This window comes from Mustela nigripes, chromosome 7, assembly GCF_022355385.1.
Source record: "Mustela nigripes isolate SB6536 chromosome 7, MUSNIG.SB6536, whole genome shotgun sequence".
Lineage (NCBI taxonomy): Eukaryota > Metazoa > Chordata > Mammalia > Carnivora > Mustelidae > Mustela > Mustela nigripes.
The window spans coordinates 79,216,614-79,233,709 of record NC_081563.1 but is presented as its reverse complement, the minus strand read 5'-3'; the positions used below and the strand labels follow the sequence as shown (position 1 = coordinate 79,233,709).

At 42.5% G+C, this 17,096-nt stretch overlaps 1 protein-coding gene across 1 annotated transcript in view; it reads left to right on the top strand.

Moving 5' to 3' along the window:
* The window catches only part of LOC132021612 (high mobility group protein B3-like), a 64,933-nt gene extending 48,074 nt beyond the window's left edge, over positions 1 to 16,859 (top strand). Inside the window, exon 2 of the mRNA XM_059406245.1 lies at positions 16,361 to 16,859. Within this exon, the coding sequence (XP_059262228.1) occupies positions 16,379 to 16,840 (462 nt within the window). The 5' untranslated portion in view covers positions 16,361 to 16,378 and the 3' untranslated portion in view covers positions 16,841 to 16,859. The remainder of the gene's footprint in view (positions 1 to 16,360) is intronic.
* Positions 16,860 to 17,096: the final 237 nt, after the last annotated feature.

The window sequence follows — 17,096 nt, the reverse complement described above, 5'->3', positions numbered from 1 at the left end:
ATATTAGGTCTTATACTTCAGGCACAGTCTTAGGAGGTAGGTACTGTTATCCATTCCATTTTATAGAAGAGGAGACTAAGGTACAGACCAGTCTGCTGTCATATCTGTCCTCTACCTGAGACCAATCAGTTCTGCTCCCAGGCCCTGAAATAGGAGCTGTGGGCCAGTAACCCAGGAGCTCAGCACAAAGGTATCCTGCCGAGGGATCTACACCTACCCTTGACTCCCCTTTTTTGCCTTGGACTATGACCAAGCCTTCTACTGGACTCCAGGTTCAGTGGCTTACCATGGCCTACCTTCCACAGGCTTATCAGGATCTCCCAGTCTGGCCCATTTCTTGGATGACCAGCAGTCATAGTTTGCCCAGGAATGCCCCAGTTTTAAAGCTGAAAGTCCTGTGTTATGTGAAACCTTTCAGTCCTGGGCAAACCAGGATTTTTGTTTACCCTGCACACTGCGTAAGCCTGTAGCCACTCTTACCCAGTGAAGCTTTGCTCTTGGTGCCTGGTAACACATGCAGCTTCCTACAGATCTCCAGAAAATAACCTCTCCTCTCCAAATGATCCCTCAAATTGTCATAATTTAGCAACATCTCTGTCACATTTTATTTTTTTTTCAAGATTTTATTTATTTATTTGACAGAGATCACAATAGGCAGAGAGGCAGGCAGAGAAAGAGGAGGAAGCAGGCTCCCTGCTGATGCGGGGCTCGATCTCAGGACCCTGGGATCATGACCTAAGCCGAAGGCAGAGGCTTTAACCCACTGAGCCACACAGGCACTCCTGTGTCACATTTTAAATCAAAAGAGCATAAAGTATAATAAAAAATCTTGTTTTCCAGATGGAGGAGATGTCTTGGATTTACTTTTCTAAAACACACTGATGGGCTATAAGCCAGCAGTTTCCTCTCTGTCCTTCACACTTGACCCACCAAGCTATTATTTTGTTTTCCGTCTGTGTTTCCAGTTTCCCCAAACACTTCTAATGATTTCCTTTCAGCCCAAAGCAAGTAGCAGAATAGAGACCTGGGCTTAACCTAGATGTCCACCAATAGAGGAATGGATAAAGAAGATGTGGCATATATAATATGTATCTCTCTCTCACACACATACACACACGTGTATGCGCAGGAATATTATACAGCCATCAAAAATGAAGTCTTGCCATTTACAATGACATAGATGGAACTAGAGGGTATTATGCTAAATGAAATAAGTCAATTAGAGAAAGATGATTATCATATGATCTCATTGATATGAGGAATTTGAGAAACAAGACAAAGGACCAAGGGGAAGGGAGAGAAAAATGAAGCAAGATGAAGCAGGAGAGGGAGACAAACCATAACAGACTCTTAATCTCAGGAAACAAACTGAGGGCTGCAGGATTGGAGGGGGTTGGGAGGCATGGGGTGGCTGGGGAATGGACATCAGGGAGGGCATGTGCTATTGTGCTATGGTGAGTGCTGTGAGTGTGTAAGCCTGATGATTCACAGACCTGTTCCCCCTGAAACAACTAATACATCATACATACACACACACACACACACACACACACACACACACACATATTTTATTTATTTGACAGAGAGAGACAGAGAGAGAGGTAACATAAGCAGGGGGAGTGGGTGGGGGAAAAACAGGCTTGTCAAGCAGGGAGCCTGATGTGGGGCTTGATCCCAGGATACCGGGATCATGACCGGAGCCGAAGGTAGATGCTTAATGACTGAGACACCCAGGTGCTCAGTACATTATATATTAACAAAAAAATCATTTCCTTGTATAAATTAATTATGTATGCATTAAAAAAATAAAAGGAGAGAGAGACCTGGGTTTCGCTTCAGGAAGATCGCATGAGTAGAAGAAAGAATGTGAGCTTCAGAGGCAGAAACACTGGGTGTGGATCCTGTCTCTGACTTGTCATCTTATGTCTTTGTGCAAGTTACTTGGCCCCCCTGAATATTGTCTGTAAAAGGATCACATGAGAAGATCTGTGATGACGTCTGCAGAGTGACTCACAAGGAGTGGGATAATGGCTGATGGATCCCACAGCTCAAGACAGGAGCTCCCTGTGGGCTGGCAGGTCCTGGTCCTAAATCTGAGTTGAGACACCCAGAGAGATACTGCTGGGCGACTGATAAGTGCCTCATGTGGTCTCCTCGCCAGCTTCTTTTTACCTCCAGTGGCCATTGCCTAGGGAAACTATTAAAAAGTCGCAGGATCCTGTACTCCTTCAAACTGCTTTTTACAATCTGAAATCAAAATTTAACTTCTGTCTTCCTTACCTGACCACAAATTCCCTAAAGGCAGGGACCATGTCTATCTTGTTCACTGTTGTAGATTCAGCAGCCAAATCAGTGCTTGACACACAGTGGGCGTTCAATAAATGCATGTTGAATGAAATGAATGAATGAATCAAGCGACCAGCAAAGGCACTAGGAGGAAGACCGCAATCAAAGGGAGGGTTAGGCAGAAATACGCCACTAGATGGCGGTGTTGCCCTGCGTGTAAACTATTCAGCCGCCTTTCTCGCGACGGAGAACGGGTGGCTGACTCAATTTCCATTTTGAGTTGGAAGCGAAGATGCTGGATTAAAACGTCTGTCTTTTATGGAGCATCCCTGCAGCCAATTTTACAACACATTTCCTACAGTTCTGACAACCACCGCAGGAGAGACTATCTCATTTTACCGATGAAGAAATAAATTCCCAGTAATTTTAAGTAACTTTTCTAAAGAGGCACAGCTTGTGGGTGACCAAGGCGGCCCTGATGTGTTTGGCCTCCAAGCCCGTGTTCTTTTCAGTACACCCCGCTTCCCCTCCAGCAGTCTGATGCAACCAATGAACAGCCTTCCCACTGTGATAGGTATCCACCCTTCCCACTACTTTTGTTCTCACAGCTGGTAGTTTTATCACGTGTCCAATCAGAACCTATCCACACAGCCTTTGGTTTCTAAAAGGTCAGTTTACAGGGAGGGAGTTGACAGGCAGAATAGAGTCAATGTTTCTTAGACCAGAGGTTTGCTTTAAGTCATGGATGGGTTGAGTAGTGTTCTGAGGAAGGAGGAAATAACCTTCAATTTATCAATTAGTCATCAGTAGTTCTTCATGCAACATCTCTATTGCACACACAGGGTTACGATCTGGTTGGGCAGATTAGACTCACATATGGGACGTTAATATATTGCATATATTGTAGAGATATATGCGGTAAGAGCATTAGGCGTTCAGAGGCCAGGATTCCTATGACTAGGGTGATCACAGATCTCTAAGTCAAGCTTGACCTTCACAAGAAATGCATTTTGCGAGATGGGGGCAAGGAAATCGGTCCATTTCTACAAAAAGTGTGGACCAAGGGGCAGCGGGTTTGACAGCACCTGAGAGCTTGTTAGAAATGCAGAATCTCTGGTCTGGCTTCAGACCTCATGAACCAGAATCTGCATTTTAACAAGCTCCCCAGATGATTTGCACACATTGAAGAATTTTGGGGACTAAGTATTTGTATTTATATGACCCTTTAAAATGAAATAATAATCTAACTAAAACACTTTAATTTCACTATTTAGTTTTAATTTTGAACGTTGATTTGCTCTTAAAAGAATTCTCAAACTTCTGCCATTCCTCTCAAAAGAAACTGTGGAGGTTCCTAATAGCTAAATTTTCTGTGGCCTGGTGATTTACTAGCTGGAAGGAAAGTTCTTATCCAAAGCACCTTTGCAAGTATTTGTGCAATGAGAATTGCTCAATAAACTAGGCCTTGAAAAATCTTAAAGGATGTTTTTTAAATCATACCACTAAAGAAGTTTACCTTATATTCAATGCAATTTTGGTTCATTCTAGTTCTTTGCAGGTGGCATATGATGGAACCATAATACTGGATCAAGTCTCTGCAGGTCACTCCCTACACCCCCAACCCCCACCCCACACCCCCACTGCCCTTCCATCTATCATTCTGGGTAAATGATAGTTGTCAGAATGTAGAATCCATGATAACCGTGATGAAGTTAGACACCCAGTCACTAGCATATCGACAATACTTGATTTACTATCTCAGAAGTGATGATGCCGTGTGTCTAATTGTGGCCCTATTTCTCTTCTTCACTTGTGGAATTTGGGTGAGTCCATTCGGAAAGGCAGCCTGGTATATAGAAAAGGCGTGAGACAGCTAAGTGAGATCACTTGGGCCCTGGTGTGACACATGTGAGCTGTGTCGTGTCATTTCTCTAGATCTCTCTTCCCTATCTCTAAACCTGGGAGGTGGAACCAGGTAATTGCTAAGATTCCTTCCTGGTTTAGCATTATATGAGCCTAGTTAAACTAGGAGTTAGAGCATGGGTAGTTATTCATTAAACTCAGATTATATACCCCCAAATAGAAATGGCCCATGCTGTCTTCACTTACAGATATAAAAGTTGAGAAGGCTGGTTACCATAGCAATTCACCTTCGTGGAGTCATTTTAGAAGTTCAATTCTGGAAAGTGACAATATTATGTACTGGCACCTGCAAACTCCCTAATGTTTCCCTTGCTTCCATTCTTGCTCTGGGCTACGGTGCCAAGAGTTGTCCTAATCTGGAGAAGCAATCAGAGTTCTCAAGCTGCCTTTCGGTCTGCTAGAACAGAAGGTGCTGACAGGGTGGGAGGAAAGGCAGGCCTCCTTTCAGTTTACTAATTCTACAGCCGCCCTTCACAAACGCCAGCAAATATTTTGCGATGTTGCAAGGTGTTACGAGAAGTGAAAAGCAAGCTGTGATTCAGCTGGTATGAAGACTTTGCAAATAAAAAAGAGTGATCTGTTTTGCAGCAAACTATTATTTCTGCCAGAGCCCACAGACTGGAATACGAAAAGAGGTATTTCTGCAAGACACTGCCATCATACATAGTGGGTTTTCCAATTGGCTTAGCAGGTCCCCACCTGTGGCCCTCAGACCCCCGGGAGCTGTGGGATTACCTCAAGGGGTGGGCATATCCCTGTGCACGTTCTTTCTTTACTACACGGAATGAAAACTCTGCCCATCCACACAGACGGACTACGTCTCAAATTTGCATCAGTGTTGTAATGAATAAAAGAAATTAACTTACAATGTTACAAAATATATCTTAGCCTTTTGTTATGTGGTTTCTTAATCAACTGACACCAAAATTGGCATTAGTTTTATGTTTAAGAAAAAAATTTTCTTGGTGTTGAAATACAGCCTTCACACTTGGCAGATTGCTTGACTCAATCCTGGTTCAGAGAATATGGACCACTTACGAGCAGGAGAGACCCTTTCCTCCAGTTACTGGCTTTGATTTCAAGGCATATATGGATAATATATTCACAATTTGGTTTCTAAAACCTTAAAACCTGTTAGGAAGACATTTAAATGGTTAGTTGAGCACTGCTCCTCTCTGAGAAATGTTATCTGGGAATAGAAGCTATAAGCAGTGGGTACATTTCTTAGGCCACAAATTCATAATAAGAAATATAAGCTAAATTTTATTTCTAGCTGCCATTTCCTTGCATTATCAGAAATTTAATCTGAGTGAGCTTGTAGATTTTCATCTCTTCTTTTCCCTGGGATTGTGTCTGGTTTCTGGGAGGACCTTATGAGGTGCCAAGGTGTGCAATGGTGTTGGTGGGGGCAGTGGAGGGAGTAAAGAACCTGGCCTTGTCATCCTTCCACACACGTATCTATTGAACCATACTGTTTCATGACCTCTTCAGGTGCACGAGCAACCTCCATTTCTCCAGGGTCCTCTTGGGCACGAGGAGACATGCTTCCATAAGGCCTTAAAGACTTGGCAAGCCTGTGGATGGCCCCTTCAGTGGGACCCACCATGTACACATTTCTTTTCTGAAGTTTTTTTTTTTTTTTTTTGCCAAAGATGGTGAGAGAGCACAAGTAGTGGGAGCGGCAGAGGGAGATGGAGAAGCAGACTCCCTGCTGAGCAAGGAGTCCAATGCCAAACTCGAACCCAGGACCCTAGGATCATGACTTAAGTGGAAGGCAGAGGCTTAACCCACTGAGCCACCCAGGTGCCCCATCTTTTCTGAAGTCTTGCGACCTTCCTGAGGCTGTGCTAAGGATACAAGGAACATGTCCAGACCGCATAGAAACATCTGGGATTGCGCCACCTTCCCTAGGTGAGCCTGTGGAGTAACACACAGGGCCCAGCATTGACGTCTTTGCTCTTGGTATTTGCCCAGGAATTTCCTCCCCACACCCCACCCCCTCCCAGGCACAGGGAACCCTTTTCTATTCTCCTTAGCTTTTCTTCCAAGTATTTTATCTATGCTGCTAGGTGTTTCTCTTCTTCTTTTTCCTAAGGGCAGCTTCTGGAGCCAAAAGCCAGGAAGACACTCTTCTTTCTCTGCTTCCTGCTGTCACATCCCTCCTCTGAAATAAGAACCTTGAACTAGGTGACACCTGGGTGGCTCAGCTGGTTAAGCATCTGCCTTCAGCTCAGGTCATGATCCCGGGGTCCTGGGATCAAGTCCTGCATCGGGCTCCCTGCTTGGCAGGGAGCCTGCTTCTCTCTCTGCCTGCCTCTCCCCTGCTTGTGCTTGTTCACTCTCACTCTCTATCTGACAAATAAATTAATTAATTAAAAAAAAAAAAAAAAGAACCTTGACCTAGCCCAGCAGCCTGAATGAGGGGAAGAAAAGAGGGGGAGAAAAGGGGAAAGGGACCTGCTGATATTATGCTGCCACACAAATAAATTAATGTTGCCTTCATGGACCCAAATGAAATCAGATACTGAGCAAAACGTGAACTGCGGTAGGATACTTAAAATAAGACCTCCAGCCCCAGAGCAGTTTTTCTTTAGGCTTTTCACATCTCCTGAAGTGTGGCACCCAGAGCTTAGTGGCTTTTAGACATGACACTAAAATATAAAAGGATCTTCTTTAAGGATGGGGTGAACGATGAGCTCCACAGTGGCACATGGAGGCCTTTTTGGCCAATCAGACCTAGGTGTTGGGAGACGAAGGGTAGGCTGGGAAGAAAGGGGCAGCAGCTGCACGCCTTGAGGCACTCTTACTCACACACCCTGTCAAGAACTTTCCTGCTTGTGGAGCTGTTGGAAAGGCAGCTAGCTGCCTCTAACTCAGTGGTCCTTTTCCAAGTGGTCCTTCTCCAAGGAGATCCGACGTCCCTTCATTCACTCAAAAGCATTGACTTCCTACCCTCAACTGCATGCTGGGGAACAAGTAATCAAATCCCATTTGGGTCTTGGTGAATTTATCTAAGTCTCTTACTGAACAACAACAAAAAAAGACGTGGCCTCTGGACTTAAAGATCTCATAGTTTAGTTGGGGGAGGGAGTTGCCCAGGGAAAGACAAATGAAGGGGCGATCTCTTGCTGAGGTGTCCGAGCAGGCTTCAGAGTAGGGCGGCAGGGTAGAACTTGGGAGGAGCCCCAGGGCTCTGGGGTGGAGGGCAAGATGGGACAGGTCAGGCTGAGTGGCAGGCTAGCCGCCACTTACTGGGGAGGAGGCCACGGGAGCCTCTGGTGTGGCTCAGACACAGCCCCAAATTTCCAGGAGCAGTGATGGCTATACATTTCAAATGTGGTAATTAGGAACACATATTTTTTCTCATTCAAAAGAGCTAACTCCTACATGACTAGGCAGGAAGATTCTATTTCCCTGTTTCTCAGCTGTTTGAGTCAGGAGCCCAGGGGAGGAACACGGGGGTGGAGGTTCCTTCACAGTGCAAAAGCAACAAAGGGCTCTCCCTCTCTCCTCTTGGAGAGAGAGTGGCAGCTGACTCCAAAGATCCTATATTTTAGGCAAAGAAGAGTCTGTTGGTAAACCATGTAGGAGCCCCCAGAGTGATAAAGCAGAGCTTTTGCAGCGATGTATTTTTATCGCTGACTGCTTGGCTACAGCTCGCTTGTTCCAAGTGGGCGGCCTCAGCTAACTATGCTCGTCGGAGCATGGAGTGAGCGCCTTAAAAATACAGGTTTGTTGCACCCGATTCATACGGATACCGAGTTCACAGTTATTTTATAAAAGGAGGATAGTGTGAGAAGGTAGGAGGCTCTTTGGCCCACTAACTCATGAAATAGGATTCTGTTTCTCCAGCTGTGAAGAATGAAAATTAATACCCTGTTTGAGGAACCTCAACCATGTCATCTACAGGGTAACTCCTTGTTACGGTAACAAATGAAAGGCTGCATTTGGAGAAAGGCCCCGGTATTCCAGATCACACAGGAAATAATTACACAGTATTATTTTTGAGTGCGTGTAGCAAGAAAATATAATGCTTGGGTAAATAGCCAGAACAGACAAAAGACGTGTGTGTTGAACTGTAAACAATGATCTAAATCAAATTACTTGTTTAGTTCATAAATATACAATAATATGTGCTTTTGCTTATGCCAACAAGATAATCTTTAGAGATGTCTCAGTGACTTCTGGCCTGAAATTTAGTCCACAAAGTGATTATGGAATTAAGATACAATAGAAATGGCCTGGGAAAGCATGGTCCGATTACTGTGTAGCCACTAATCTTTAACATCAACCCAAGGTTTTCAAAAAAAAACGCCGATCATTTCTAGAGCTATCTAGAACAGGGGTCAGCAGACTTTCTCTTAAAGGGACAAACAGTAAATATTTTAGGCTTGCCACTCTGCCATTGTGCCCAAAAGCGACCACAGGCGATCTGTTAAGGAATGACCGTGACTGTATTCCAATAAAATTTCCTATGCAAAAATAGGTGACCAGCTGGAGGGCCATGGTTTGCTGACCTTTCATCTTGAATAACCACAGAGATGTCGAAAAATTGTGAGTTTATTTGGGAAAGCTAGGAGTTCCATGGAGCAGACTGATTCCTGTGGAGGTGTGGGGTGAGATGGGCAAACTGTGCCCTTTACCGATAAACACTGCATCAGGAGGTCTGGAGGAGGACTGTCTGGTGCTATCAGAGAGGCCAGCTGACTCGTAGGCAGCAGCCCTGGTGCTGGATTCAGGAAGAGTTGCTAGTCCGAGGCGCAAACTCCTTACACAGATGGAGCAAGTACACTTGGCCAACCCCACAGTCTTCACACTTTCGCCTCCCTTGGCGGCTTTGTGAGGTAGCAAGGGGATTCTGGATCTGACCACATCTTCAAAAGGTAAGGTTAGACACCAAAAAGTTCCAGCTTCCCTTCCAATTCGGATTCTTTAAAACAATTGTTTCATCTGGGCAGGTCAGTTCTCCTGCCATATTCCTTGTTGCTGCTGAACCAACCTCACTGAGTAAGCATTCTGTGCTCCGCCTGTCTCTGTCACAGCTGGTGGCTCAGGGATGTGCAACTTACACCCTGACTTGAAAGGTGGGGCTGGGTCCTAATTCTCTTTCATGCCTTTGAACTGAGACCAGAGAGAAGATGCCCTTGGTGGCAGAGATGTAGCCAGAAAGGTTATATGGGGCTCAGGGCCTGGAAGGGCCCCAGGTGGGCCTTGTATAGGACAGAGAGAGGGTTTCAGCTTCTTTCCAAGTTCTGCGATCCAAGAGGGCTGCTGTTCATCAGGAATCCTTCTATTCCAGTGAGGCCACTCTGTGGATTTATAATGACCTCCCTTTCCCTTTTCTTGAGTTGTGTTCATTGGATCTTTTCTTAATAAATCACACAGTGCTCTAGGAGGCACATTTCCTGCCACAACTAAAGCTGTACATAACACATTTGAGGTCTGCCACCCTGATTGTTATAGAGTCTATGGGTTCGACTGTTATCTATTTAATTTCTATACCAGCTGCTGGTAACAAGCACAATCAAATTCTCCTTATCAAGGACTTTTCAGTCTGTCCTTTCCATTCCCATCCCTCGACAGTGGCCTCATACTTATCACTCCGATCTGGATTTCAGCCCTGGTCTCCTAGAAAACTCCTTTGCCTCTACTCATTCCCTATTCTCGTCCATCTGTTGTCAGAGCTGTTAGATTAATTTTTATAAACCTACTTTCATCAATCACGTCTCAGATGAAAAGTCTAAAGTGCTTCCTACTGCCTTCTGGATATGGTCTGATCTCTTCAAACCAGTATTTTAGGCTTAATAATCTGGTCCCACTTTATCTATTATACTCATATCTCTCATACCCTTCAACATGAACTTCAATTTCAGCCAGGTCAATCTTCCCTCACCTCCATCCATTTCTCTCTTCCTTTCCACTTCTGTGTCTTGGCTTATTTTCGTCCCCACCACTTCTCCTATTAATTAGAAGATCTCCTTTCTGTATGAAAATCTAATGATGTTATCTCTGAAAAATAGAAATCTAATATTATCTGTAAGAAAGAGAAGGGGTGGGAAGGAAATGGGGACCATTAGAAACATGACAGAACTATCAGAAGTATATGAAATTGTAGCTGCTAGGTAAGGATGACAGAATGAAGCACACATCTAATTCTCATAGTTTCCAACCTCCCAATGTAAAACTACACTAATAGTATTTTGGGGAGTGGCATAAATCCCAAGGATAAAGAGTGAAAGAAGATACCAAAGGAACTAAATTTTAGAGGGTAGAAAGCAGACAGATGGCAATGGACTTGGCAGACGTGAAAGACCAAACTGTCAACTGACATTAAGTCAAGATAAAAACAAATTCAATATGCACTCCAGAATCCTCCAAAGACTCAAGGATCACTGGCAGCTGTGAAAGGGGCGTGAACTGGGATGTTAAATTAAGGAAGACTGGTTGAATGAAGGCTGAGGATCAGGAGGAGTCTCGGGTCTCCCCTCCCCCCACTCCACATCACTGGCTGATTGTTCCTCCCACACGCTGGCCAAAGTCTAGAGGTTTAGGTTCCAGAGATGGGAAAACAGATGGTTTCTAAATGAAGGAACACCAGCACAGCTGAGGGTGGGTGTGAAGTGTTTCAAACAGGAGAATAAGTGAACGCATGTGTCTTGAAGGCTCCCTGCTCTCTTCCTCCACTTTATCCTTCAGGCCAGAGAAACTGAAGGACAATTCTGTGGAGAATATAACCATCTCAAAAGGAAATATGTAAAGATATTGACTTTAGATGACAACCTAAATAGGTCATCTCACATTAGAGATTTTCAACTAGAGACACAGGCAACGTCTGGAAATAGTTTTGATTGTCACAAACCTGGTGGCGTGGGTGCTGTTGGCATCTCGTGGGTAGAGGCCAGGGATGTTGCTAAGTATCCTACAAGGCACAGAAAAGCCTCCCACACCAGAGTATAAGCCAGCGCACAATGTCAGTGGTGTCACTGCTGATAAATTGTGCCCTACATGAAATTCATGGTCAACTTGCCCATCAAAAAAAGCAACGTTTCCAAAAGTCTCCTACTCTATTATGAGAGCAGAAAACAAAACCAATGGCCAGACAACTGGGGAGGCCTTCTAACGAGGATAGGGATGTAAACAAACAGATAAAAGCAACTGGAAAAAGGGGTTCCATGGGTGGCTTTTTTGGTTGTGTCTGACTCTTGATCTCGACTCAGGTCTTGATGTCAGGGTTGTGAGTTCAAGCCCCTTGTTGGGCTCTATGCTGGGCGTAGAGCCTACCTAAAACAAAGTAAAGCAACTGGGAAAAGAGACTCTGTAGGAGGAAGAAAACTCTAAAAAAAACTATATTAGACTTCCACTTATGACCATGATTAGTATGGACCAGATTTACCTTCCTACTCTAAACAGCTAGAAAACTGGAAAAGATTTAGAACACTGTTTTCCAATATTGGATAACATACAACTCAGGACTTCCTTTCATATCTAAGTTCTGGATTTGACTTTTTTTTTAATTAAGTTTTCTATTTTAAATCAAGTATAGTTAACAGTGTTTTATTCGTTTCAGGTGTACACTACAGTGATTCAACAATTCAATACATTACTCAGCGGTTGTCAGGATAGGTGTACTCTTTCTGGATTTGACCTTTGTGTATAGGGTCCAGTTTGAATTTACTGAACAATTTCCCCACTGATTTACAAATGCCACTTTTCCATTCAGGGATTCATCTACTCCTGTCTCTCTGTTTCTTTGTGCTGGTACCATACTGTATTCTTCACAATGTTGTTGGAAACTCAAATCCATCTGTTTGATCTTGGAAGTTGCTAAAACTGCGAATCTATTAGCATGACGGAAAACCAAAAACCAAGAACACTATTGCCATCTGGCGGAGAGACCTACTATTACCACATCTGAACAAGACCTGCTGTGTCTCCCCTCCTCACTCCCCCATTTAGTCAATGAGTCCTGAAAAATCTTCCTTTATCAGTATCTGTCCCTTCACTTCCATTCTCCCGGTACTTACACCTTAGTCTACTTCCTACTTTGCTAGGACTGTTGCCTTTGAACCAGCCCCTCTCTTTAGTCACTATTCTTTCAATATCTTCTTTGTTGCTATTGTAAGATGTGACAATATTGTCACACCTTACAATTTCACATTAATTTGATGGGTCACTTACAAAGTTCTTGCTTATGAGAAAACATTTTGGAGCTAGTAACAGCAATCTGACTAGGGACAAACAGAGAGCACAAAGTAGAATCTTGATAAATGTTAGCTGAATTGAAAAAAGTTATTTAGTGCCATTTGTTCATTTGCCAAATTTATCTGGGAGGAGGCATAGGCACATGTTTCCAAAATTTTTTTTTTTAATTCTGAAATACCAGACTGATGAAAAATTCACATGTGTAATTTTGCTGTGGGCTTTCCTAAAATATTTTTAATTGCAAAATACAAGACCAATATAAATAAAAATTCAGAGTTCTGCAAATGAGTGACTCTATGGATGATGTTGGGAGCCAGGGTTCTCCCTGAGGAAGAAGATACAATATGGAATGGGAGAAGACAAGGAAGAACCCAGAGAGGCTGAATTGGAGGTGAAGGTATTAGTAAACTTGTGGTTTCTAGTATATGTTTTTTAGCTCTTTCTTGAAGGCCCCTTTCTTGAAGAGAACTAGTTTCAACGGCAACCCAGCAGGGCCCAGACCTTAGCATCCAAACACCGTTCTCCACTAAGAGAAACTAGGGATTGTTGGAGAAATGGCTGTCTCCTGGGCTGGGTAGGAAAAACTATAGGATAAATTTGAAACATCTTGTGCTAGAAAGTAAGGAATTCTTCAAGAAAGAATGAGAACATATCTAGAAGACCCAGGAGCCACCTTGAAAGGTCTCCCACTGGCCAAATCTGGGACAACTTGACATGGGAACAAATGAGAGTTACAGACCTGAATAAAATAGCAATCCATGAATTCACGCTAAGTTGGAAAAAGAAAGCTTGTCCTTACCGGAGAATGCCAACTAATAAATGTAAAAGGAATGACAGAATTGGAAAGCCATTTGGCAACTGTCAGGGTAACAATTAATTCAGCCAAGAAACATTATCGGATGCTAAAATTAGTATGTGAAACTTTGCTGAGAAACAGAATATTTACAGTCTCAAATTATCTCCCTACAAAATGCTTAACTTAATGGAAAAGAGTATTAACTTTACAGTGAAGAAATCTAGCAGATACCACTTAAAACCAGTGATCCAATTAACTCCTGGTAATGGAATAACCGACACCATAATGATATCCTGGTTCTTAGGAAATACACACTTAAGCATTTGTGGTAAAAGGGCATTGTATCTGTAACTAACACTCCAATGGTCAAGGGGAAAAAAAAGCATTTAATTATTTATTTTTAGCATGATTTTTAAAAGAGATTTTTACTTGACACAGACAAAAACAGCCAGAGAGTGAACACAAGCAGGGTAAGTGAGAGTTACAGACCTTCTTCCTGCAGAGGAAGAAGCAGGCTTCCTGCTGAGCAGGGAGCCTGATGCAGGGCTCTATCCCAGGACTCTGGGATCAGGGCCTGAGCCGAAGGTAGACACTTAATGACTGAGCCACCCAGGGACCCCATTAAAAAAAAAAAAAAAAAGGATTTATTCTCTACAGATATCTATACTGATAAAGGGAAATCTCCCCCTTAGTGTCAGATGACTACTAGTTAATACAAAAAGAATGATGTAGTTAGAAAATCGGTTTTGTAAACATCCCAGGGGAAAATGTTTTCAGGTAAGAATCATCAAAGGGTGCTAAATCTACAAGGGGCAGGTTTATGAGGAATAGAATATCAACATGGTCTCAAAAGTTTCTCCTCACAAATTATGTACTAATTGTGAAAGGAAAAATCGTTAATGATACAGTGGAGAAATTGGATGACATCTTACCCAATTGTTCAAAATGGACATCAATATGGGGCAAAGGGATATTGCTGAGTCTGGATGTGACCCTGGGAGGCCACATCACTCATATAGCGTTTTAGCTCATACTGCATGACCCAAATCTAACCACAGGGAAACATTACAAAAATCCAAACTGAAGGAAAATCTCTATTTTAACTGTCCTGTATTCTTCAATAGATCAATACTACAAAAGACAAAGGCTGAAGAACCATTCTAGAGGACAGAATCCTGAGACTCTAAGGAAGATCCTGGAGTAGATTCTGTAGCTCAAAAATAAAATTACCAATGGAACAACTGAACTTGGAATAGGGGCTATCAGTGAAAGCATTCTATCACTGTTAAATGCCTGAACTTGAGAACTGTATTAAGTGTACTTGTTTTTATGAAGTCTATCTGTAACACTACAGGTGAAACGGTAGGTCTGCAACGTACTCTCAGATGGGTCAGGAAAAATATATAACGAGATAGAAGATGGTAAACCCAACATGAGAAACATAAAAAAAAGAAGTCTAAATGTAGAACAATGTAGGTTTCTTCTACTTAAAATGTTCAGAACACATACATATATGTGCATATAAATACATATATTTCTAGGACACTGTAATTAGTAGTCTCTTGCTCCCCCAGGTAAGGGAAATAGGAGCTAAAATGTATAAGGTGGCACGAGGGCAAAACAGTTAAGACTTTTCTCAATGTTTAATTCCACTCCACAGAAAAAACGGATTTTTTAAATATGTGCACACAAACTTCTGCACCTGTGTAATTACATCATTTTGATGACTGCATAATCTATGAATGAATGTACTTAAAAGTGTTCTATGGGTATTTGTTTCTAATATGTATATTTTAAATACAATGAGATTTTTAAAATTATGTTATTTCATCATTTTTATATTTACTTTGATAAAAGCTATTTGGCCTTAATTGTTATTTTATAGTTTTTTGTTGTTTTAGAGGCGGGGAGAGTGCTGGGGGTTGCAGAGGGAGAAGGAAAGAATCTTAAGCAGGATCCACTCCCAGCACAGAGATGTCTCAGGGCTTGATTTCAGGACCCTGAGATCATGACCTGAGGTGAAACCAGGAGTTGGATGCTTAACTGACTGAGCTACCCAGGCATACCTTATAGTTTGTTTTTAATGCCTTCCTTTTTTTTTTTTTAAGATTTTATTTATTTGTCAGAGAGAGAGCACAGGCAGACAGAGTGGCAGACAGAGGCAGAGGGAGAAGCAGGCTCCCTGCCGAGCAAGGAGCCCGATGTGGGACTTGATCCCAGGACGCTGGGATCATGACCTGAGCTGAAGGCAGCCGCTTAACCAACTGAGCCACCCAGGCGTCCCTAATGCCTTCCTTTTAAAAAATATTTTATATTCATGTTTTGTTTGGGCATTTTCCTCCTCATCTAACAAATCTTATTCAATTTAGGGCATACTAGGATTTCAATAATATGAAGATTTATAATACTTTGAGTCTATCTTGAGTATAATACTAATAAAAATATTCATGGAAGAACTTGAGTCTGGCCAGGAGATTGTTTCTGGAAGTTATGCAAGGCATGAATATGAAATGTAAGTTGCAGAAGTCTAGATCCCAGCTGATACCTGAGAAATGTACTTTCCTAAAGCCGACCAACCCAACTTTTAACGGATCTGGGCCACTCTCTAAGTGGATCCTATTTTGGTTTCCTTGTGATGATTTAAATGAAAAATCCCTAATTGATTCAAGTACGAGGAGATACTTCCTGCTCTCAGAGCTATTTTTGTTATATTTTGGATCACCCTTATGATCTTTCTGGATAAGAATAAAAATGTATCGGGGCACCTGGGTGGCTCAGTGGGTTAAGCCTCTGCCTTCAGCTCAGGTCATGATCTCAGGGTCCTGGGATTGAGCCCCGCATCGGGCTCTCTGCTCAACAGTGAGCCTGCTTCCTCCTCTCTATGCCTACCTCTCTGCCTACTTGTGATCTCTCTCTCTGTCAAATAAATAAATACAATCTTTAAAAAAAAATAACAATGTCTCTTAGAGAAATACTATTTGTAAAACCTTACAGATAAAGTTGAAACTTTAAATACTTTCCATAATAATTTTAAAACAAATAGAAAAGTAGTTATCTAGGCATTGCCCAAACTAGCAAACAATACAGTCAGGACAGCTAGAGGTGATCCTAAGAACCAAAGGCCAAGATGTCTGTTATGCCTTCTTTGCGCAGACATGCAGAGAACCTGAGATGAAAAATCCAGAGGTCCCTGTCAATTTTGCAGAATTTTCCAAGATGTGCTCTAAGAGGAAGACAATGTCTGGGAAAGAGAAGTCTAAATTTGATGAAATGGCAAAGACAGATAAAGTGTGTTATGATCGGGAAATGAAGGATTATGGACCAGCTAAGGGCAGCAAGGAGGAGGACCCTAATATCCCCAAAAGGCTATCTGGATTCTTCCTGTTCTGTTCAGAATTCTGCCCCAAGATCAAATCTACAAACCCTGGTATCTCTAATGGAGATGTGGCAAAGCTGGGTGAGATGTGGAATACCTTAAGTGACACTGAAAAGCAACCTTACAACGGTAAGGCAGAGAAGCTTAAGAAGTATGAGAAGGATGTCGCTGACTGTAAGTCTAAAGGAAAGCTTGACGGTGCAAAGGATCCCAATACCCAACAAAGTTGCCCGGAAGGAAGTAGAAGAGGAAGATGAAGAAGACAAGGAGGATCAAGAGGAGAAGATGGAGGAGGGGAGGAGGAGGAGGAGGAATAAAAAAACCGTTGATCTGTTAAAAAAAAAAAAAAAAAGAAAAGAAAGAAATGTAGTATCTATACCATGTACATCATCATGTTATCTGTCCTACATGTTTTATAGAGATATGTATTCATACATACTGCGCTTGGCAACAGGAAATACGTTTTTGGTTTCCCATAGTAGGCTGCAAGTTTCAAAAGCAGAAGTCTTAAAC